Source organism: Henckelia pumila, chromosome 2 (genome assembly GCF_033568475.1).
Source record: "Henckelia pumila isolate YLH828 chromosome 2, ASM3356847v2, whole genome shotgun sequence".
Taxonomy (NCBI): domain Eukaryota; kingdom Viridiplantae; phylum Streptophyta; class Magnoliopsida; order Lamiales; family Gesneriaceae; genus Henckelia; species Henckelia pumila.
The window spans coordinates 2,585,956-2,611,113 of NC_133121.1; the positions used below are offsets into that span (position 1 = coordinate 2,585,956).

Here is a 25,158-nt window from a genome sequence, read left to right on the forward strand (position 1 = left end):
GAAGTCAATGGAGATTTAATGACATTTTGGATACCTATAGACTTTTGTAGACTTTTAAAAAATCATGTTTGAATACCACATGACTTTTAAAAACTCTATAAAATTCCATGTTGAATACCCTTAAACTTTTGTAAGTATATAAAAGTCAAAATTAAATACATCTAGATTTTTAAACTCTACAAAAGTCATTAAAAGTTATTATTTCTTCTTGATTGAATACACCCCTGTAAATGAATAAGTTGTCCAAAAAATTAAATGCTTAACTTGATTAATACCTAACAATGCAGAGTGCACATCCAACGATTTAGAGTTCAACCAACCCTATTTATTTCTAAACATATCAAACTCCATAAAACGGATTTTTAGATTTGATTTTTGTTACCAAATCAAAAATAATCTTTTGGATCAACTTAATCTATATTTATAATGAAAAATAAAATATTTTAAATAAAAAAATAATAATCTATATTTATAATGAAAAATAAAATATTTTAAATAAAAAAATAATATTTTTTTAATTCATCTTAAATTTCATTCATGAGATGATCACATATTAATTTGTGTTAAATAAATTCTCAAACAAATCTAATAAGTCCATAGGCGAACCGAGTACATGAGGTTGTAGACATTTGAACATTATGCTCTCAAATCATCGGTTGCATTCGGGTTTTTTATTTTTTGTAAGTTTGCTTTAATTTTCCAAAATTAAAACCGTGGAGTATGAATTCAAATGAAAGGTAAATAATTTACAATATTTAAAATTTTTAATATGCAATCAAATAGTAAAGTATAACTATCAAATTTTTAAAAAATTTCTTGCTCAACCGCAGCTGATTAAACTAAATTTATAAATATTTATTTTCCCCTTTCCTTTAAAATCCGCGTTTATCATAAACAAATATTTTTTTTATGGATTTCGATCATTTATAACTATCACATATTAATAAAAGTATTTCTTTGTTTATCTATATATACTTTATAATATTAAAATGGTCGTATCAACTACGATACAGAAAAAAATATTATAAAAAGCCATTTTTAAAAAGTTTTTGATAATAACACAATCTCTAGATATTTCTCATATAAAAATTATCAGTTCCAAAAAAAAAACCCATATTCAAATCACTGATAAAGAAAAACTTACAAGTCGAATCAAGAATTTATATATATAAATATACATACATACATATGTGTGTGTGTGTGATTTATGGATTTTCTTAATAAAAAAAACTCGTATTTTGATACTGATTATAGGATAGATTGATTAATGTTTATAAAATATTATATATAGTTAATAATAATAACGTCACTCAAAATTTTCTCAAATATATTGCAGCTCAAACATTGTGCTTTGGTTTAAAAAAAAAAACATTGTATTTTGGTGGTTCTCATAATATTTTCAATTACCATTCCTCGAATAAATATTTGTTGCTCAAACATTGAATTTCGATTGATCTAATAATAGTTATGGCTTATTAACACACACCTTAAAGTTTTCAAATAGATAGATACCATAATAATAGACACACCATCTTGTAAAAAAAAGATACACGATTCTTTTTCTTAGATTACAATTTGGGAGATATGAAATATGTTATGTCTTATAATAAGGGCTTATGAAGAGTTACGAGGTAAATCAACATCAATAGTAAAAAAAATATACATCATGTTGATTTATGGACTACTTATCCATATTATATATCATATTTTCAAAATTATATCAAATATTTTGATAGCAAAAATTAAATAATCGTCTAATATTAATTATTCGAAGAAGATTCTCGTAACTATTATCATGATTGGATTCTATTTTCTATTGTTTCAAATTGCAATTACAAAACTTCATAGTTATATTGTTTCCACCAAGAGCTAGCTAACTAAAGAAATCTTATTCGAATAATTGACACTAGACGATTATTTAGTTCCCACTATCAAATATATATATATATATATATGTATATATATATATATATTTTCTTCACATATTTAATATCTTTATTATATATGAATATGTTGTAAGGATCGAAATTTAGGAAACTTATATTTTTTAAAATAAAAGATTTCTAAAACATAAAAAAAAATACGAGAATTAAAAAAGTCAATTGTCCTTAATCCTTTATGTAATAGTAGATTACCACTAAAACAACCACTTTGAAATAAAATAATACAAGAAAGGCTGAGCATTAGCTCCGCCGCTTATTCTCAAGCGCCTCTCTCTCATACACGAACACACACATGGCGACCCCCTTTAGCTTCTTTGTCTTGTCGTGGCTGTATCACATGGCGCCCACTGTGAAACCGTCATCTGTAGAAATTGCTTTGGTTCTTGAATTGAATTTGTTGGATTGTTTTGTTGAGATCGAAAATCTTTTGAAAAGGGATCTGTGATGTAGGGTCTGCAGTTGTACGATTTAGTTTGTTGCCCAGTAGCTTGTGAATTTGGAAGTTTAGTTCTTGATTGTTGGATGGGCTATGTTTATTGTTGAAATTTAGTCTTTGATCTTTGATGGATTCAAAGTTTCTACTAGTGGGTCATTCAGTTTTTGTGTAAAATGATTGGTCAGAGTTTCTAACTTGGGTCGATGCTCACAAAGTTGCAATCTTTTTCGCTGTCCGTGTTTTGCTGTTTATTCTACCGGGCGTCATTTTTTCTTTCTTGTTCTTTTCCGATGGAGATATGTTCACGAACTTTTGAATCAGCTGATGATCGCCCTCTGTCATTCAATAAAATCAAAGAGTTTGTGGTTTTATCTTAATTTTTTTGGTATTGTTTTGACTGTAGCTCTTCAATATTCACGCTTCAGCTTCCGATTGTTTATTTGACAATTTTAAAGCTTCCTATTGATTTAATTTTGGTTGTTTCTTCGCGTGGTCAATTTCAAACTAATTGTGTATGTGAGAAAAAAATTGAATAGCCACTTAGTATCTTTGCCAGCTCTTAAATATAGTGGCGTCACATTTTTTAAGTATTGTTTATCAAAATCATTTGTCTTAGTTAATGGAGTATAATACCACATTGTCTGGCTTGCTTCAAGTTGACAAATAACCGATGAAGTTGCATTCTTTTCGACAATTTCTGATTCTGAAGTAAAATTAACTTTCAGGTTGCCTTTTTATGCAAGACTTGTTCTTTATGTCAATGGTTTTAATGTTGTGTCATGTATGTCGAGAACTGAGAATGACTAAATTTGCAGATTATCAGATCCCTGCTATTTTTCTGTTTTCAATATGATAGAGGCACATAGTATTTGATCTTGTATTTTTTTTTAAAATTTTATTAATCACATTCCCTTTACTTTGTATCTTGCACCAGAGTGCCTTCATTATCTTTCTTATTCATCTGAAGATCTGTGCAAACTTTCCGGCAATATTCTATACCAGTTTACAGCTCCGTAGAAGTCTGAGATATAATAAGAGATATGCAAGGGGAAAGAAGTTCCCTTGATTCTTTTCCTGAAACAATTGACTTGAATCAGGGATCTATTCCCAATGACGGCTCTGTGGATCACTCCTCTTCTTGGGATAACCTGCTGACTCCAGTTGAAACTCGATTGTCCAATTACATGGTTGCCTCTGGTGGCAGTAATATTAGTTCCACAAATGCTGTTAGCAGTCGTGCTCAGAGTTTTAGTGGTTGGGACCAAGGTGAATCCAGCTCAAGTGCAAATAATCCACAGGATCGTACTTACGATCATTCAAAAATGAGGCTTGGATGGTCATCCTCTTTTGGTCCTTGTTCCGAGTCTGATGCAAGGACATACAATTTATCTTTTGAACCATCTGGTTTCAGTAATGCTAGTTATGCCGGCAATCAGGTGACTGGAATATCTCCAAGAATGCAAAATTACAGCTCCAATCTTGGTTCACTGGATGCACCTTCAAGTCATGGACCTATGAGGGAAAGTGATGGCCATGGAAGTCTAGGGGCTAGCTTACCTCATCATCTGTATAAGTCTGGCCAATCAGAGGCAGTGAAAACTTTGAATTTTTATGGTTCTTCCAGCGCAGCAGCTGCTTCTGGAAGTTCTAGTACGTTTTTCGAGATAAATAATGCATCAGCTTCATCTGCAGGTCCTTGGGGTTCATCCTGCAAGCGAAAGACTGTTGAAGGCAATTCAGGACAATTTTGTCATGGTGGGAGTTCGAGCTCGAATCAGCCAGTGGAGAACTTGAAGCAGAATCCTATCCATGGTTGTTACTCTGGTCCAGGAAGTTTAAGCATATCATCTGAACCTTTGAATTTGTCTCTAACTAATCGCTCAGAGCAACTAAATTCAAGAGGGGTTGGAATGAGTAGGGCAACCCCTGCTACTTATTCGTCAAATGTTCCAGGAATTCCAGAAAGCTCGGGCAGAAATCCTGTTGGAAGATCGAATGCCAGACACCATGATTTGGTTCGATTTGATGCGGCTAGAGGCATTCCTCTGAGGCGTCCGACTGCTTATGCTGCCCAGCCGCTTCCAAGACCTTTCTCAAGTAGTGAATCTTTAGAGTCGAGATCACCAGTTGTAGTGCCAATAAATCCAGGCAACACCCTTAATCAATCTCATATAATACCTGTATCTGAGGATTTAGGTACACATCCTTACCCTTGGAATAGATCTTTCAGCACACGAGGTGGCAGCTCCTCAAGGTCATATGTTCCCCCTGGAGAAAGGGGTTCTGTGGTGCATGATGAAGTTAGTGCCAGAAGCTCTCTCAGAAATAATCCTGATTTTCACATGCTTGTTTCTGTTCCTGAGACAAGAAATGTTCCACAAGACCAAATTGACTGGAGTTTTGCCCCTGGAACTTCTACATCTTCTAGAAATCATTCATTTACTTATCGGATTGGCCCAGGTTCTGGTGCGCGTGCATCTCCCGTAGTCTTGTTGCCTCATCAGATGCAAAGATCTCAAGCCCATCAGAGATTCTCGGAATTTTTTCCTTGGAACCCCACTCCACAAATTGAATCTGATTCCGGATTTCGGAGAAGTCCTTTTGTGCCTTTCCCTTCTGCCTCATTTTCAGGAGATGAGCCACCGAGTACTAGTCTTGGACAGCATCAGTCAGATCAACGTCAAGTGATGATGCTAGCGGTTGGCATGCTTTAGCTGCTGTTGAGGGAAGGCATAGATTATTGAAGTTGTAACTGATGTGATGAATACTTAAAATTTTCAAACAGAAAATCCTTGTGTTTCTTTAATCATTTTTGCGCTCTGAAAATCTAATGTGTAATAAATTGAGGAGTATGTAATTAAGTGATTACTACGTTTTTCGACCAGCATGAAGGATCGTTCTTGCACTCTTTAATTAAAGACAATTTAATAAAGGTATATGCTTTGCTTTAACGTATGATTTATCGACCATATCTTCTATATATTAAGACACAGTTTGGAGTTATATGTTTTAATTTAAGTTAAAGCAACTGACCTGAAATAACTTCGTCCAACACATGCAAACCAATCAAATATATTTGTTATCGATTTTAATTTATGTACACTAAAGTGAATAAAGTTTATTAATAAAAATGGATTATCTATTGCATCACTAATAAAGTGTTTGATAATTGGGTCCAACTCGGTGAAACATTGACTAAAGAAAGAGATTGAAAAATTGACGAAAAATGACATATCTTATCTTCTTATTATTAATTATTAAACATATTAATAGGTGGGTTCGAAGATAATACCTTCACTACTCACTAGTGTATTTGGTATTTACTAGCAAGATAATGCATTATTAGCCTTGAATTATACTTGAAGATTTGTTGTCTTCTCTTTGGTAAGAGCACGAATATTCCAAGAAATTATCGAGTAGTTGGTGGATCTATAACATCGGATGCATCTATAGCCTCTAGGACATTAAAGAAATCACAAAAAATTAATCCCATAATTAAGTTATTTTGTTAGATCGATTTTCAATATTCATTGTATAGCTATATGGATTGATCGACCCTTCTCACAGAAGTAATATATATATATATATATATATATATATATATAAATTGAATTGTATATAATTTGACTGTAATTAGTGATCACATCCTCTTTATATCAACCAAATATCAAAGGATTATTTTTAAAATTGGATTGATTAATAAAGAAAAAAACCCTTAAAATTTCTTATTTTTTTTTAGCAAGATGAAGTTACATATTTGTGAATAGAATCATAATCGTGGGAGATACAAAAGTTTTGATATGATTAAAATATTAATAAGGAATATTGTTGTAGTGTGAGAGGTGTATGATCAGTTGATACGGCGGCACAGGGTGATCCCATCACCCACGGGAAGCTGACAAATCTCGATCCTCGGATCAGCCGCAAGCGCCTTGTTGAGCTCCAACACGAAGTCTCGATAATACCTAACGTACTTCCTCATCGGTGCATCGGGTGGGGCAACCACGGACCCGTTCCACAGGGTGTTGTCGTACCCGATCACGCCACCAATCTTCACCAAGTCGATGAGCCTCTTGTGGTAGTTGATATAGTTGTCCTTGTCAGCGTCCACGAATATAAAGTCAAATGCCCCATGATGCTTTCCCTATATTCAAATATATATATATATATATATATATATTTTTGATATTATGTGCATCAATGATGTGCATTTTGTGTGCACCACTTATGACATCCTCTACATTCAATAGATGAATGCCACATCAGCAGGTGCACACATAAGTACACATGATAGGTGCTCATAATATCAAAACTCTATATATATATATATATATATATAAATATTTCTTCTCTAAAGTTGAGTAAAAACATAATGACTCCCATTATGTATGGTGTCATTCTCGTGAGACACCTGCCTAAACAACTACCCTTAATTTTTTTTTAAATAAAAACAAGATTGTAGAGTAGCGGTGAGCATGTTATGTGAGTGAGTGGATTCACATCACATAAATTTATTGTTATTTTTTTTTATTTAAAAAAAAGATCCAATTGCTTTGTGGCAATATTGTGGGCAACGCCAGCCTTTTGGATTATAGGCAGACCCAACTCGTAATTCTCCCTATTAATGTCCATAGCCAATATCTGCAGTACAATATATATATATATATATATATTAATATTGTCGTACGAAGCTAATTAATTAATTGTAATAATGAATGAAAAAATTAATGAACGTAACCTTTCCATCATGAGGAAGAGCGAGAGCAGTGGCAAGAAGAGAGTAGCCGGTGTAAACGCCGATCTCCATTGTATTTTTAGCATTTATCAGCTTCAAAAGCATGTTCAAGAACTGCCCTTCATCTGCCGATGTTGTCATGATATTCCTATATAAAATATATATATATATATATATTAGTACGTAAATTAATTGAATAATATATTATATGTAATGAATAAATGCACGTACGTAACGTACATACCATGGGTGTTTGGCGGTGACTTCTCGGAGCTCTTTCATGGCTTCTGGTTCTCTGGGGTAAACGCTGGTTTCCAGAATGTACTGTAACATATAACAATATATATTTTTTAATTAATATCCTTTTTGTGTTGATTTTTTCATGAAATAATGAAAATATATATCATATATAGTTTCTTGGTGGAGAAAAAAATAAAAATGGTTGACCTGATAGAGAGCGTCACTTTGCAAGAGACTTTTGTGGCCAACTTCTTGGTGTCTCCCTTCTACTTGGTTCTCTGTGGATTCACCATTTCCTCCTCCCATTCTTTTTTTGATGATCTTAATTTGTTTTTTTCTTGTTATTTGGTAATTTGTTTGATGGTGCTGAGTTGGGAGAGACGAAATGATGGTGGATATATATAGAAAGCCGAAACCCGGTTCGTATGCCGCGTCGGGAGTTGTTGGGTGGTGAACCGGTCGGGGTTGGTGAATGAATATTTTTCTACATCATTGTGGAGTCTCTGGCGGGACCTATTTGAAGTTGTTGAGTGTGGGTCACATGAAATTATAAAACCCAAAAAAAAAGAAAAAAAAAAGAGGATCTTCTTCTTCTTCTTCTTCTTCTTCTTCTTCTTCTTCTTCTTCTTCTTCTTCTTCTTCTTCTTCTTCTTCTTCTTCTTCTTCTTCTTTTATTTTTTTTTTCAGTTTTTTTGCCCGAAATCAATCATAATATCTACTTAAAGGTGGGTCACATGAAATTTTGTTCAACAGTTCCATTCCTAACTACTGTTTTACCAAATTTCGTGTCATAAATTGACATCTTGTACAAAAACTCAACATCTTTTATTTCTATTTCAAAGTAATCATTCCTTGTGATAACATTATTATTATTATTATTATTATTATTATTATTTCAGAAAGTAAACATATTGAAATACAAACGATTAAACAATTCATACTAATGTCTCTTGCACACAATGCGTACATGTATATGGTTAAATGATTTTCATGTTATTTTTAGTAGTCACATGATTAATTAGATTTCGTTGAGTTTGGAACCCTGAACAGACTGCCGGTGATAAGCCGAAGGAACGTGAGGAAGTTTAAAAATGATAGTATCTAATCTAAAAATTTAAAATACAAACAAAAAAAGTGAATGTCATCTTGGTAAATAAGATAAAATCTAATGGCTAAGAAACAGAAAACCACATAAAATGACTAATTTATCTAATAATTTTGGTTTCGAATTAGTATAAAATCATAATTTTATTTCAAGCTTCACCAAGCAATTGAAATTTAGTTAATTAAGACATAGTTTGGTACACTTGATAAGTGGGTGGTTAATAAATTATCCTTTCTCATCTCATGCTTGGTACATTTTTAAAAAGCTCATGACAAGTCAATGAGCCTGTGATAAATGTTTCTACAAGTGAACTATGTATCTTTTTAGTTTAGTGTGATAAATTTAATACAAGCAAAAAAATACTACAAAAATCCAAATTTAATTATTACATTTATGTATGTACAAGATCTTGAATATCAATGAAAAATAGAATTTATTATGTTAAGATTAATTTCATCAATACAATGTATATAAATTTAATCACTCTTGTTAAAACCATACCAAACATTTAATATATTATCCTACCATTTTATTTATCCTTAATTTATCCTTATATTATATATCATATACTTATCCTATTATATGTACCAAACTATGCCTCAAGGTTTTTACTTTAATAATATAGTATAGTAAGATAAAAATTCGTGGACTCAAACGATTAATATAAACAAACGAAAATTTCAAAACTATGTTGAAAAAGACAATTTTTTTAATAAAAAAAAATACTACTTTTATGATTAACAAGTTATCAATATTTGCTTCAAAATGAAAAATTTTGTTTGGGGAAAAAAATTTATATCAACTTTCAAAATATCTATTTCCTAACAAGTAGTGGTTGAACCTTCGAATGGACAAAGCTCCACCCTCCTACTAATGGAAATGGTACGGTACAATCCACCCTATTGTAGCTCAACGACCGCTACCTCCCGGTCCGTCCAACCTAAGTCATTCTTCGTAGAATGGGGTGTCCAGAACAAAAACCGAGGACGTGAGCTAACAACGCTCAGTACGAAAATATGAGTATACACATGTTATGAATGTTAAATGAAAATGAAAGGGTATCGGAAACCTATCACGGTAGAAATTCTTGCTCAACAAGTGGTGTCATGGTATGCAACACGCTGGGTCGTCGCATCAGGAGGTACTATCATATCATAAGAAATACTTGGAAATAACCTGACTCAAATCCATGGAATTCATCCACAAACCTCGGGGCTGAGAAACCCCTCTACTAGTAATATCAAGGTATATGCTCAACATGATAATGCATGCAGCATAATAATTAGAGCTGTCAAAGTGGATTGGGCCCGTTGGGTTGGTCCAGCCCAGCCCGCTATATAGGCGGGTAGAAAATTGTCAATTTTCAACCCGCCTAAATAGTGGTCCGGCCCGCCCCGCTATATAGGCGGGTAGGAAATTGTCAATTTCCAACCCGCCTAAATAGTGGTCCGGCCCGCCCCGTCCCTTCAAGTGGTGGGTTGCGGGCCAACCCGCCCCAACCTGTCAAATATAACTAAAAATTGGCGGGTTGGGTTGATAATTTTCCAACCTGCCTAAATGGTGGGCTGACGCGGCTTGTCCCGACAATAGGCGGGTTTTGGTGGGTTGCGGATTGGGCCGCCCCGCCGGCCCATTTTGACAGCTCTAATAATAATCGTGACATAATAATTACACATAAGTCATGCCATATAAATCATGTAAACATAGAATATGCATATTCAACCAGGATATCTAAGATAGTACGTGTGTAGCTCAAAATAAGCAACCTAGCGATAATGGCTCTCTAGTCAAACCTATAAACAGATAATCACTGTATTACTAAATGTCTACTAAAGCCTTAATTACTAGACTAATAACTACTTGTTGAAGCTAATCAGAGTCTAAAATTAGTATTACTTTTCATTATTAAATATGGATTGAGTCGATATGTCTCACAAGAGACCTACTCTAAAATCATGCAAGTTTAAAAGAAAAAGTTACTAACTTAGTATGCAAATATTTGGTATTTTATAAAGCACAAAAAATGATTTAACTATATACACATATCAAAACAACAACAATAAATAAATACAATAAATTAAATGGAAACAAATTTGTTTATGCAAATTTGAAGCCAAATCCTTCAAGACCCTTTTTTATGGTTTCGGGAGAATTTCACTTTAAGACTTAGTTTATACATTTTCTTATGTTTAAGTCCAATCCAATTGAAAGGTTGGATAATATCTAGAGTACCGTTATATTTTAAAGACAGAGAATTAATATGAAGCTAAATGTCATGTATAGAAGAACGATTATTGGTTTTTCAGATCCAAAAGGATGCAATTTCTATTGATCATCATGCATTGCATTTTCATTTCATCTCATTTTACATTTTACTTGTCATATTTATTTGGTCATTTCGTGTAGGGCTTGTGTCCATCCCTCACAGCTACTGCATGTTTTGTACGAGGACATAATGAAAATTAATATTTTTAGTTATTGGGACAAATTTATGAACTTTTAAATTTGATGGCTTTCATTTTTATTTCTTGAGATGTTAAAACTCTGAGAGTTATTGCGACTGCATAATTTAGAAAAGGTTTTGGATATTGTTGAAATTCTTTTTGTCGTTTGGAAATAGAACCTCGAGATGTTTGTATATATATAATTAGAATTCGTGCGTTTTTGGGATAATCAAAAAATACATTTGAGATGCTGCATCCCCTTTTTTTTCAATTGAATTTAATTTTACCACATTAAAATTCGATACTTTAAATGAGTGAGGATATTCATTTAAATTTTTGTTTAAGGGGGAATTGTACTTTTCTTGAAAATGCATCAATTTTCCAGAAAAGGTTCTGACTGGCTCAAAATAAGGTCAAATGTATTATTGAATGAAGCACGTGTCAAACAATTTGTTGAAACAAATATCATATATTTCATTTGAGTCGTTGCATGACTTAAATTATCTGAATTATATTATTATCATTAACTATACATTTTGGTAAAACAAAAATATTAAAATATATCATTATCATCAGCTATATCTTTTGATAAAACGAAAAAACAGCCAAATGCTTGAAAAGAAATATACTTCAAAAATCCTAAATGTTAATGTCAATTCACAATAAACTCAACAATTAAATACTGTTTTTCGCTACACCTTCCAAATTAAAAGTACCTACTTTTGTTTTCTATCATAGAAGTTTTTCTCCGTCAAACACCACCTGTTTATTTGTTTCTTATAAAGAAAAAGAAGATTTTTTTAAAAAAGAAACCAGTTTATCTGTTCTTCGAAAAGAAAAAAACAAACAAATGAACGAACAAATACCCTGTATTTACTTTTCAAAAAGAAAAAACAGCTTTAAAAAACAATAACATTTCAAAATTAAAAGAAATAGGAAAAAAAGTAATATTTAAAAAAATAGATAAATAAATGTGAGATATATAAATAAAAGATATAGGATGGCAGGCCTATATTTTTTGGACACTTCAATTATTTCTTGACAAATAATAACTTTAAAATAGAACTATCCATCTATTCATTACTTTCAACAAGAACAATCTATTTCCGAACAGATTAAACCTTAACAACATATTAAACTTATTTTAGGTTTAAAATGAATTTGACCAGCCGAACTCTCAAAAATAATTATCTCTATTTAGATAACACTAGAAATGTGATGTTTGAAACATTACACTTTTCGAGTAAGTAAATCGGCATCCATACCCCTTTAATCCCACACAGTTCGATTAATCAGCACCAGAGTTATATCGAGAAACTATAAGGGAAGTGAAATTGTTTAAATTGAAAATAAATAAACGCACATCTATCTAAATCTAAAAGTAAAATATGTAGAAAATAGATACAAAATTGTTGGTTTTCAATCAAACTAATCTCTTGAGCACTTCACCATTTAAAAGTTTATGCACCCAAGGAGCTTTTTGCTATGACATATTCGAAGTAACAAAATTAATTTGTTCCGAACAGCATGCTTCTGCTAGTTTTGGGCACTCTACTGACCACAAAATTCGTCATCTAAATTACAGGCAATTTTAACCACTTTCCCACTGGAAGAAATTTTGTGTAAAACCCGACACAAAGGGGAGACGCTACAGCTCAAGAAAACTTCAAAAAACCAATGTAACAGGTACTATAAATATAAATAAATGTGTAAGTTGTTCTGTAACTTACATTGTTCACGAGTTGGACACACGCCGCTTCCTGCTACTTCTCACCTGGTGAAACTGAATGAGCGTTTTCCGCTGGAAGGTTCAATGGAGCGTTTTCCGCTGGAGGAGGGTTCGTTGGAGCATTTCCTGCAGGACGAGGGTTCGAATGTCGAACAGGGAGGCAGGGCTCTTCCAATGGAGCAGACTCATCTGACTGATTTTGTTGCATGGGAACACATGGCCTCCAAACCGTCTCCTTCCCAATGTCCATTAATGCAATTCCCTTGGCAGCTAAGTCACCTCTAATCTGATCGCTTTTTGAGAACTCTTTGTTTTTCCGGGCAATCATCCTTTCTTCAATTGAATGCATGACATCTTCTTCAGTCAGCAAGGCCCTTTTCAAAGCTTTATCTTTAAGTTGCTGCAGAACCTATATATGGTGGGACCATATGGGAGATAAGAATGTAATGGTGATTGAGTGTGTAAGTCATAATGTAAAAAAGTGCAAGGACTAAGGAGCAGTAGATTAGTGAGCACCTCAGTGTAACTCAAATTGGAGAGTAATCCAAGAACACCTAAAACTTCTTTGACCTTTTCCTCTAAATCGACCAAGGACTTCATCGTGGATAATTGTTGTTGCTTTGGCTGCTTCTTCTGGAATGTATTCAATGAGAAAAGAACTTTTACATCAAGCATATAGATAAAGGCATACTCATGAAGAGAACAGAGTGCATTATCAATTACAAATCCCTGCCTTGAGCATGTTTACTGAGCCATTCATGTATCTCAAAGCTTCTTGCAGAGAGGAATTTAATATAGTCGGAGTATGCAGATCATCTGACATTTTGGTCTCAAACTCCGTATGCAGCTTATTAATTCCTTCTAGGGCAGCAGCACTAATACGGGCTGTTTTAGCATTTGTTCCGGTATCTGCGCTCAGAGATAGTAAAGCATTTTCGCAGTCTAGCAAAGTCTGTCAAGATTTAAAAAAAAAAACCACCACCACCACCACCCATCAGATTGTTAACAGAAACAATAATATATGCTTGCATGCGATGGATATCTGCATGTTACGGCTACAATTTAACATCAAGGGAAGAGCCACCATAAAACTTGGTGTCCATATGGAAAATGCATAACCAAGAACATTGGAAGGTTCTAGCACCAATAATATTTAAAGACTCAGAATTAACATGGAGCTGAAAATTAAGTACAGAACATGATTGGCTCTGCAAATCCAAAAGGAAAAAGAAACAATAATTCAAAGAACTGAAGTAACCAAATAACACCAGCTCTTCAGCTGCGATAGATTGAGTGATATGTACCATAACAAAAAACCCAACGCAAAGACAGACTCAAGCCTTGAGGCACCCATTTAAAACTCAATTACACAAAGAGCAAACATGATTCAATGGACATTCTATGGAAGAGAGAGTTGTTCACCTGGTACAAATAGAAAATAGCTTCAGATGCAATTTCTATCTGAGAAATTGAATAATTAACAGGGGAACGATAATGAGTCCCCAACAAGAAATATCGCAGTGCAAGAGGATGATATAGATTGGTAACCTACAAAAGAATATTTAATCAAAAATAGCTGTGAGCGCATAAGCATGTCAAAAGGTATTGAATCGGAGAACACCCCAACTATCATTTACCTCACGTATGGTGAAAAAGTTTCCAAGTGATTTAGACATTTTCTCATCATTAGCTGTCACAAAACCATTATGTACCCAATAATTAACTTTGCTCTCCGAGGAAGCAGCACAACTTTGAGCAATCTCATTTTCATGATGAGGGAAGATCAAATCCATCCCACCGCCATGAATGTCAAATGTGTGTGTCAAGTATTGAGAACTCATGGCACTGCATTCAATGTGCCATCCAGGTCTCCCAGGACCCCAGGGGCTGTCCCAAAATGGTTCACCAGGTTTTGCAGCCTGACGGAAAAAAAAGGTTGAACTTCTACATTCAAGAGTACAAAGGGACAGATAATTATGTTAGTCCAATGGCTGCAGAAGTTCACACCTTCCATAAAGCAAAATCAGCAGGATTCCGCTTTCTCTCATCAACAGCAACTCGCTCCCCAGCCCGGTTATCTTCTAGCTTTCGTCCGGATAGAAGACCATAATTTGGGAAATTATCGACAGTGAAATAAACATCACCATCAACAGCGTATGCACAATCATTGCTGATAATCTGCAAAATTGAGACGGGAATTGACATGTGAGAAAAAGGATGGCATGCAACATGAAAAAAAGACAAAACAAAACAGAAACAAAATTTCTCCATACACTGCAAGAGGGACACAAAAACAACAATTGTACTCATTACCATGATTAAACAAAAGTAGGCAATTATATAATTTTCACAAATTTGTCATAGAACTACATTCAAAAAGAAGTTAAGAATCCTAAATACAATCTTTTGAGTTAAAAACAAATTTATTTATTCCAATGAGGGAGTTAACAGGAGAGTATAACATCAAGCAAAATTACAAGTAAACTACAGTTTTGTACCAACTTGTGCCTGAATGTTCAAGAAATGATGAAGCTCAGTATTACACTGAGATTTGAAAATGCCCATGATAGCTATTGAATCTTCTATGAAAAAATAAATACAAACAAAACCGAAACGCGAAGAACCTGAGCAATCATGTCCTTGATTTGCTGCATATGTTCAGTAACCCGTGGTTGATGGGTGGGAACAAGACAATGAAGTTCTGCCATGTCATTAAGAAACTCATTGCAAAAACGACCACTCAACTCCTTTGGATCCTCCCCAACCTCATTTGCTCTACGTATAATCTGCAGATGATCTACCGTGTGAACAGTTACATAAATGAATCCAACACAAATATACGTGCAATAGACTATCGAATCATCTAGTGAGAAAAACTACATGCCTTGTCATCAACATCGGTGAAATTCCGTACATATGTAACATCATAGCCCAAAAATTTCAGATACCTACAGCATTAAAATTCAATGAATACAGTCGAGACTCATTAACCAGATAGAATAACAGGCACAAGACGTTATTAGAAGACAGATTTCACATGCAATACATCAGCCGTGAAAAAAAATTCCTTCCAAAACCCATAATTTTTTCAGAAAAATCACAGTGATAATGGGCAATAATTGATTCATACAATTCAGGGAACTGTTCTCCATAATGAACAACAACAAATGAAACATTTTGGAAATACTATAACAAGTAGTCATGCTTCTAAGTATCTAATGCACCTTGAAAAATGACCCACTAAAATGGAGCTAACACAATATGCATTTTATTAGAAAGTATCCATAAACAAGCACTAATAAAGTCCCACCAGCCGAGAAACAACATACTCGCAGGCCGCAGCCCAAAATAATCTAACCTGGCACCTTGCAGATAATCTCAACCTCAACAACCAGTGCCTCGTTTCATACTGCAGAGTTGAGATGGCAAAGTCATCGTCATCCGTTTTAGAGTTATGTAAGTCCTTTACTTTCCGGAGGTACAGTTTCTTTTTCTAAGGTATTCTGGTATTGGCTGAGATATCTCAGTAAACCAAAATACATCCCCGTCTTCAGCCAATTTGGTGATCTAACAACTGACACTCAGTATCTTATGCATAAACAGATTTTTTCATTAAGTAGCACATCATTCTGCCTCTAAGCTTCCTTTTGTTAATCAGCAACAAATTACCACTATAAATAAAAACTTCCAAACAGATACCAAAACAATCATCATCAGCGTATAAAAGTACGAATCTACAGTTCAAGAAATGCAATAGAAAGAAGTTCATAATTCCCAACCACAATCTAGTCATACAAGAAATCGGATAAATGCAAAAAAAATACATAGATGAAATATATCATCACAACACAAAAAAGAAAAACCAAAACATCACATTCACATAAATTTGATACCTCCAAAAAAAAAAAAACTGCAATTAACCTGTAGAGTACATCGAAAGCAACGTAAGCACGCGCATGACCAATATGGCTGAGATCGTAAGAGGTAACACCGCAGACGTACATTCCAACTTTTCCCTCAATTCTAGGCTTGAAAACCTCCTTCTGTTTCGACATCGTGTTGTACAATTGGAATTTCGGCCTTTCTTTCGCCATATCTGCACACAATTGAAGACGAATTGATGCTTTCGTATAGAGCGTCTCTATGGCAATTTCACTATCGAATTTATAAAACCACTGAAACGACCCTAACTTCTAATATTTATTAAATTAATGCATGAGATTTAGTAGATTGAATTTTAGGCGTCACAATTCCTTCCCCCCTTAAATGGAATTTCGTCCTCGAAATTCAAGACTCACTAACTATGCCCGGGTGCCTAAGACCAGATCAACACTAAGTTTTACAACTTAGCACCTACCTGAGTTTAGGGATGTAAACGAGCCGAGTTTAGGGATGTAAACGAGCCGAGCCGAACAGTATCAGGCTCGGGCTCGGCTCGTTTGGTATTTGTAGAGGCTCGGGCTCGGCTCGAGCTCGAACCGAGCTTTTATATTAAAGCTCGGCTCGGCTCGTTTACTGCATATGTAGGCTCGGGCTCGGTTTGAGCTCGGCTCGAGCTCGGCTCAATTATCATATTAAACGAGCCTGGCTCGTTAAACGGGCTTGTTTTCAAGCTTTCTAGCTCGTTTAGCAAGCTCGTTTCATGGCTCGTTAAGTGGGCTCGGGCTCGTTTTCGAGCTCGTGAAGCCTAAATATAAAATATAAATCTCTATATAAACTAAAATTAATTTTTTCTAAATAAAATAAAAATGACAAACATAATTAAAAAAAACGTCTCCAAAATATTATTATCAAGCTTCCAAATACCATATAAAATAACATAACATAAAACCTATTATTCAAAATCTCACCAGTCGCAATAGTCTAATACAACGATACACAATAACAATATAACATCATGACAATAATTTGACGCTCGAACTCAATCAATCCTTATACTCCAACTTCTTGATAAGTACATAGACAATGCAAATTAGAAAAACCATTAAAAAAAGTGCAACAACATATCCAGTCTGCAATTCGAGATTAATCTGGAGATACAATCAATACAAGGCAGTGATCCAAATTGAATTAATGATTGATAACAACTTATCTCAGAACATAATCACCAGTAATTAAATTAAAATCAGTCACAAATCAACTGCAATTCACGAAAACAGAGGCCTGATACATTCAAACTCGAGAAGACCAAACAATTGTTCCTAATCGAATAATCCATTTTCAATTGAATAAAATAATCGTCCAGAGCAGAGTAATCCATTGATTATCAAATATCCAGATTCAAGCAACGATAAAATAAGAATCTAAAAACCAAGAAACAACCAAAAATAGTACGGTGGTAGCACGACCAGAAAAAAAAAAGTCTGAAAATCTGCTCGGAAAGGATTAAAGGAAGAGGAAATCAGTCACACTTACACCCGCAAGATATGGAAAAAACGATAAAAGAATATAAGATGGAAACCAAGAAAAGACCAGAAATAGCTCAAACATCGCATAGAACAAAAACCAGGCAGCTCTAGGCACGAACATGGCGCGATGATTTGAGATTTGGGCCTAGATTCCTTAACATTTTTGTATTACATTGAAACCAAGGACAAGCTCTGACCTTTTATAGCTTCAATCGGTAGATTTCCGGCGGCTAGGGGCGGCGATTCGTGACATCGAGAGGCTGCTAGGGTTTGAGGAGAATTGGAGAAAGGGGATCGGCGGATCGCGTGAATTGTCTTTGGGAATGAGAGAGAAGAAGACTAGTTACATTATTACATATGTGTTTTTTTTTTTTGAATAATAGTTACATATGTGTACGTGTATAGATATATTGATATGTATATATGTCAAAAAATCAACGGTTAATTATAGTTAAATACCCAATCAAAAACTTGATTTTGGGTTCAGTACCCATGTCATAGATTTGGAGATTTAGGTACCTACTACAACAAATAAATTTTTTTTTCACTCCCTTGTCTCCTTTAAATTATTATTATTATTATTTTATCTAGATTTTTAATTGGAAAATTATTTGCTCTCACTTCTCACGCCCTTCTTCTCTTCTTCTCTTCCCTCATTTTGACAGAATCGCCTGCACCAATTTTCATCATCTTCTCTTATCTCCCAATCTCGGCCAATATTCATCTCTTCTCCCAACATCTAGCATCCACGCTAAACTCACGGGCTTGCAACAGATTTCAAAGCGACGATCTCTCAATCTCGACCAATATTCATCTCTTCTCCCAACATCTAGCATCCACGCTAAACTCACGGGCTTGCAACAGATTTCAAATCGCTATCGTCGCTTTGAAATCTGTCAGTCACATGGAAAACGAGCAGAAGCAAAGCAAAAAAGGCAGTGAGTTTCTTCTGATATTTTTTATCTTCTAATATTTTTATTCAATTTGTCCAACTTTTTATTCAATTTCATCTAGGTTGTTACAAATCTTTCGAAACTGTGGAAACCAATTTTAAAATTGGTGTATGCGAAATTTTGGAAATTTGATTTGTAGTTTTGAGAGTTCAAACTATATTTATCAATGTTTTGTTTGGATAGAATTAGGTATAGACAACTCAAATAGTTCAAATTAAAAATATTCCTTTCGGTTTATGTTTTCTGTTTTGTTACCGTGAAAATTGTTTATCAAAATCTTATCGTTATGACTTTTGACACACGGTTTTTTTTTTTTGATTTAGAAATAGTACGAGAACGAGTAGGATCCGAGATGAAACGTAGTATCCGTAGGGCATATGAGACACCAAGCCGCTGCTCTGCTGCAGTATTTCGGAGTACAATGGAAGAACTTTCATCTGTAATTGAGAGAAGACAACTACAGTGGATAAATGATTCTCCATTCTCAGAATGGTTGAAGATGCCAAAGCTTAGCTTTAGTTGTTTGAAGGTTGAGGCAGTGTTGAGCAGGTTTGACGTTCAATCTTTGTCCTTCAAGTTTGGTGATGGTAATGTATCGGTTCCTTTTAAATCGTCAGAGTTTTCCATTGTTATGGGGTTAAAATATGTTGGACAACCAGTGAATATTGATTTGAAAATGGAATCTTCCTTTGTAACTCGTTATTTTGGGGGTAGTGTAGGCAAGGTAATCCGATCAATTATTCGTTTGAAACTTCTTGAACTAGCACGTAAGAAGAAAAAAAAATATGTCGAGGACTTTGCGAGGATGTTTATCTTGTATTTATTCAATTGTGTGATTTTTCCGGTTGGAAATTATACAACTCCACGATTTATTATGCCATATCTCGATGATCTGGATCATTTCTTTGAATACTCGTGGGGTGATGCTGCGTACCGATTCCTTTGCGAGAACATGGCTGCCCATATCGGTGGTGAACAAGGTGTAGTAGAACGAAAGAAGTATCTAGATGGTTGTTTAGTGGGGTTGATGGTTAGTATTTATTGTCCTTAATACATTGGTCATATATAACATTTCTTCTTGTACATACTTAATCTAAAAATCTTTCAATGTAGGCATGGTTGTATGAGAGTGTACCTTTGTTTGCCATTCAGACAAGTATTAGGAAATTTCCCCGTGTGTTTCGTTGGGCGAAGTGCAAAATTCCTAACAATTCTGATTCTGCCGAAGAATTATTTAACACAATTACGAGAATGAAGGTCCTATTTGATATGTCATTTTGATATAATATTATCCAAAATAATTATAAGGTTCTAACTTTGCGATTTTATGTTATAAATAGATTGTTCCTATAGTTCCATTCCCTAACGAAAGAGTGTTTGTTGAGGAGATATCTTCCAGCGCTGTGGTACGTGAAGTGATGCGTATTTATACTTTGTCCAATTAATTGTAATGTTCTTAAAGTTTGTTAAAGGAGACAAGGGAGTGAAAAAAAAATTTATTTGTTGTAGTAGGTACCTAAATCTCCAAATCTATGACATGGGTACTGAACCCAAAATCAAGTTTTTGATTGGGTATTTAACTATAATTAACCGTTGATTTTTTGACATATATACATATCAATATATCTATACACGTACACATATGTAACTATTATTCAAAAAAAAAAAACACATATGTAATAATGTAACTAGTCTTCTTCTCTCTCATTCCCAAAGACAATTCACGCGATCCGCCGATCCCCTTTCTCCAATTCTCCTCAAACCCTAGCAGCCTCTCGATGTCAAGAATTGCCGCCCCTAGCCGCCGGAAATCTACCGATTGAAGCTGTAAAAGGTCAGAGCTTGTCCTTGGTTTCAATGTAATACAAAAATGTTAAGGAATCTAGGCCCAAATCTCAAATCATCGCGCCATGTTCGTGCCTAAAGCTGCCTGGTTTTTGTTCTATGCGATGTTTGAGCTATTTCTGGTCTTTTCTTGGTTTCCATCTTATATTCTTTTATCGTTTTTTCCATATCTTGTGGGTGTAAGTGTGACTGATTTTCTCTTCCTTTAATCCTTTCCGAGCAGATTTTCAGACTTTTTTTTTTCTGGCCGTGCTACCACCGTACTATTTCTGGTTGTTTCTTGGTTTTTAGATTCTTATTTTATCGTTGCTTGAATCTGGATATTTGATAATCAATGGATTACTCTGCTCTGGACGATTATTTTATTCAATTGAAAATGGATTATTCGATTAGGAACAATTGTTTGGTCTTCTCGAGTTTGAATGTATCAGACCTCTATTTTCGTGAATTGCAGTTGATTTGTGACTGATTTTAATTTAATTACTGGTGATGTTCTAAGATAAGTTGTTATCAATCATTAATTCAATTTGGATCACTGCTTGCAGACTGGATATGTTGTTGCACTTTTTTTCATGGTTTTTCTAATTTGCATTGTCTATGTACTTATCAAGAAGTTGGAGTATAAGGATTGATTGATTTCGAGCGACAAATTATTGTCATGATGTTATATTGTTATTGTGTATCGTTGCATTAGACTATTGCGACTGGTGAGATTTTGAATAATAGGTTTTATGTTATGATATTTTATATGGTATTTGGAAGCTTGATAATAATATTTTGGAGACGTTTTTTTTAATTATATTTGTCATTTTTATTTTTTTTAGAAAAAATTAATTTTAGTTTATATAGAGATTTATATTTTATATTTAGGCTTCACGAGCTCGAAAACGAGCCCGAGCCCACTTAACGAGCTTGCTAAACGAGCTTGCTAAACGAGCTAGCTAAACGAGCTAGAAAGCTTGAAAACAAGCCCGTTTAACGAGCCAGGCTTGTTTAATATGATAATTGAGCCGAGCCCGAGCCGAGCTCAAACCGAGCCCGAGCCTACATATGCAGTAAACGAGCCGAGCCGAGCTTTAATATAAAAGCTCGGTTCGAGCTCGAGCCGAGCCCGAGCCTCTACAAATACCAAACGAGCCGAGCCCGAGCCTGATACTGTTCGGCTTGGCTCGGCTCGTTTACATCCCTAGCTTTCTCCAAGCCTAGTGTGACTCAAAAGAGACAGCCCCTGCCCATACCTAAGAACCGATTTCCTCCAAGACCAACCCTTGATCCTCGACCCAAATCAAATGCCCTGATCGAAGCAGCCCCTGACCTCAAGCCCAAAACCAAGCTCCTACAACACAAGATCAGCAGCCCCTCACTCCCAAACTAAATTCCCAGCTCAAAACAGCCCGGTGCCAAGCCGATTCCCAGCTCGAAGCAGCCCTGCCCCAGGTCCAGTCGGTCCCTGCCTAACCCAAATCCCAGCTCGAAACCGATCCCTTTCAACACCCAAGCACCCAATCGACAACCCATTAACCTCAACATATTCTAGCCAATTCAAATAACCTAGGTGCTACCAAGTGAGCTACGTTCTCAGCCATGGTAGCCCCTATACCACCATCCGATCAACAACAAAGTTCAAACATCGCATACTCAAGATAACTGCAGAAGAAATCTCAAACAGGGGAGGGACGAAAATGCAATCAAAATTCGGAACTCGCAATAATAACTCCATTCAACACAAGGACCACTATAAAACACCAAGATCATGCATATAAATCTCAACAGAAACCTAGAGAGGACCCGAGCAGCTAATGAAGGGAAGAAAACAGGAGCATCGATCGACTACTGAAAATCAAACAAACAGCTACCTAAATTCAAATAAAATTCGAAATGCGAGAAATAAAAACAATCACACAGTATATAATCCATTTGGTGGCCAAAGAAACCATAAATCTTGCCTCGGTTGTGAAATCTCGGAAATGGGAACTGGGCAACTGGAAATCGAGCCGAGGAAGCGGAGGTGAACCTCGTGCAGCTCGCCCGGAGGGGAAACTTCGCCGGGAAAGAATAGGTGGTGGCGGTCGAGGGCTAGAAATGGAAGGGAATACAGAGAATGGGTCGGTCGCGATAGAAGTGAGATTGGATAGGAAACAGGGAGAATTGCATCGGCTAAGCAGTAGGAGAAGGGATAAGGGATTTGGCCAAGATTGGGCTGGAGAAAGGGGAAAGAAAACAATTCTTAATTGGCCGAGAACTTGGGTAGGGGAATTACCTTTGGGCCGGGTAAACTCATAAGTTTAAGCGGGTAGGAAAAATACTAAATAAAATATAATACGTAGTATTTTAATAGCATTAGGCCATATTTGAAAATCCAAAAATTAAACACTTTAAATTTTCTGATGTCACGGCAACGAGTAAAATATTTAAATATCTAGCAGAGGGATTAAAATATTTTAAACAAACTAGACAAACATTTAAAAGTAATTTAAATAAATACTCAAACGAAAATAAAAATAAAAATCTTTAAAATGATTTGGACAACTAAAAAGGATTTAAATCAGCAAGCTAGACATTTAAAATAATTTAAAATAACTAGCCGCTAAACTAAGGCTATTTAAAAAAAATAAAAAAAATAAATAAGTTGGACACTCAAAATATTTAAACAAATAAGCTAAACAGTTAAAATCTTTTAAATGAATAAACTAAACAATTAAAATTATTTAAATACGCAAACTTAAACCTCTAAAATATTAACACAATTAAGTTGCACAATAAAAATCATTTAGACAAATAAACTTAAACAGATAAAAAAACATTAGTTAAATAGTTAGTAAAATAAAATCACTGAATAAATAATAAAAATATTTATTAACACATAACTCACATAAAGAATTTAAATCAAATAAACTTAAAAATAATAATCCTAATATTTATTAAATTTAATGCACACGATTTAGTAGATTGGATTTTAGGCGTGACAACGTTTCTCTAACATCCTAGGCTATTCCCAAACCCGTGCCCTTAAACAAATCATGTGTGTACCCTGCCTTGAACGTTCATTCTCGGACAGCCCCATCACCTTGCCTAAAAGCCTGTTCAATAACTCTTCTTCTTTCCAAGATACTTAAACCTTGATCCCTCATGTTAACAATCTTTAAACTAGGACCTAGACCACTCCATGGCCCCATTTAACCACTAGGACAGATTTCTCAAGCATAGTATAACTCAATGAACATCCCCTGCCCCTGAAACTCGACTCCAAACAGCCCAATGTCATCTACCCTTCAACTCCAATTTGCTAGCTACTTCCATCACATCCTAAGTGCTACCATGTGAGCTACGATCTCACCCATGGCAGCCCCTAATTCACCATCCATACAACAAGCAAAAACTCGAACCGACATATACTCAACACAGTGAAAGTGTTCAAAGTTGGGGCAAAAAGGAAAGCACTGACCGAGACTCGCAAATATGCGCCCATTCAACACCAGAAAACATTTTACATCGATCAATAACATGAAAACAACCCAAAAGGAAACTGAAACTCACGAACAACTATTCACAACAGAGAACAGAAACTCGAACAACCATCAACTAATCAAAAATCGAGCAAGCTTTCTTTAAATCAAGAAATCCAAAATGCAAGCAAGGAAAACCCACCGAAAGGAGTCTGAAAACAACGAATTGCAAGACACGCAGAGGACATAGACTCGAACGACCAATCAAGAAATCAAAAAAATCGAGCTACTTCCTTAAATTCACAAAAAAATCGTAATGCAAGCAAGAAGACAAGCACTCAATTGTATTAATCTACTTGGAGGCCAAATAAACCCATAAATCTTGCCTTAAACCGTGAAAGATCAGAAATGGGGCTCGAGGGAAGCTCGGCCGCTGGAATCAAGCTGATGAAGGGAGGAAAGACCTTGCTCAGCTCGCCTGGAGGGTGCTTCGCCGGGAAGGAGGGCTGCTAGCGGCGGCCGGAAGCTGAATGGAAGGGGGGCGGATCGCGATTGAAGTGAGACTGGAGAGGAAAATGAGAAGATCACGTCGGATAAGACTTGGAGAAGAGGAAAAGAAATGGGCCGATTAAATGAGCCTGAATAAATTCCTTCAATGGGCCGTGTGATTTGAGTTGGGCCGGGGTTTGGACTGAGCTCTAAATTGGGTTGTGTGTAAGAGAAGGTAGATCAATGTATAACATGAAAAAGGTTAGTGTCAAATTTCCCGCAAACATTCAAAGATTGAAAATTCAAGAGTAAAATACTTAAATGCTATTTACCGGGTTTGAAAATGCTAATTTTCAATACTTAAATATTTTGATATCACATCGAT

General features: G+C 35.0%; 1 protein-coding gene and 2 pseudogenes across 4 annotated transcripts; 1 reads left to right on the forward strand and 2 right to left on the reverse strand.

Moving 5' to 3' along the window:
• Positions 1 to 2,167: 2,167 nt before the first annotated feature.
• Positions 2,168 to 5,263, forward strand: LOC140880717 (E3 ubiquitin-protein ligase MBR1-like; annotated as a pseudogene).
• Positions 5,264 to 6,101: 838 nt separating this feature from the next.
• On the reverse strand, positions 6,102 to 7,711 carry LOC140881454 (caffeoyl-CoA O-methyltransferase-like; annotated as a pseudogene).
• A 4,562-nt stretch (positions 7,712 to 12,273) lies between these two features.
• On the reverse strand, positions 12,274 to 24,864 carry LOC140880464 (cysteine--tRNA ligase 2, cytoplasmic-like). 4 transcript variants are annotated; one of them, XM_073284927.1, is made up of 10 exons: positions 24,671 to 24,864; positions 16,554 to 16,728; positions 15,517 to 15,580; positions 15,257 to 15,418; positions 14,640 to 14,810; positions 14,270 to 14,551; positions 14,055 to 14,180; positions 13,366 to 13,584; positions 13,149 to 13,265; positions 12,274 to 13,041 (listed from the first exon to the last, which is right to left on the reverse strand). In XM_073284927.1, exons 2-10 carry the CDS (start codon positions 16,724 to 16,726, stop codon positions 12,667 to 12,669), a joined length of 1,689 nt encoding a protein of 562 aa, XP_073141028.1. In that variant the 5' UTR covers positions 16,727 to 16,728; positions 24,671 to 24,864; the 3' UTR covers positions 12,274 to 12,666. The 4 variants fall into 4 exon arrangements, with proteins under 4 accessions (XP_073141028.1, XP_073141029.1, XP_073141030.1 ...); XM_073284928.1 differs by lacking the exon at positions 24,671 to 24,864 and adding an exon at positions 22,077 to 23,231; XM_073284929.1 differs by lacking the exon at positions 16,554 to 16,728.
• Between the last annotated feature and the right edge of the window lie 294 nt (positions 24,865 to 25,158).

What these genes read in the sequence shown, in the direction of transcription:
- LOC140880464 (XM_073284927.1), bottom strand. Translation starts at nt 16,726, where the DNA reads ATGGCGAAAGAAAGGCCGAAATTCCAATTGTACAACACGATGTCGAAA. An exon ending in TCAAGGACATGATTGCTCAG is followed by an intron (nt 14,811 to 15,256) that starts GTTCTTCGCGTT and finishes TCAATTTTGCAG; the next exon opens with ATTATCAGCAATGATTGTGC. An exon ending in GCTCAGTAAACATGCTCAAG is followed by an intron (nt 13,266 to 13,365) that starts GCAGGGATTTGT and finishes AATACATTCCAG; the next exon opens with AAGAAGCAGCCAAAGCAACA.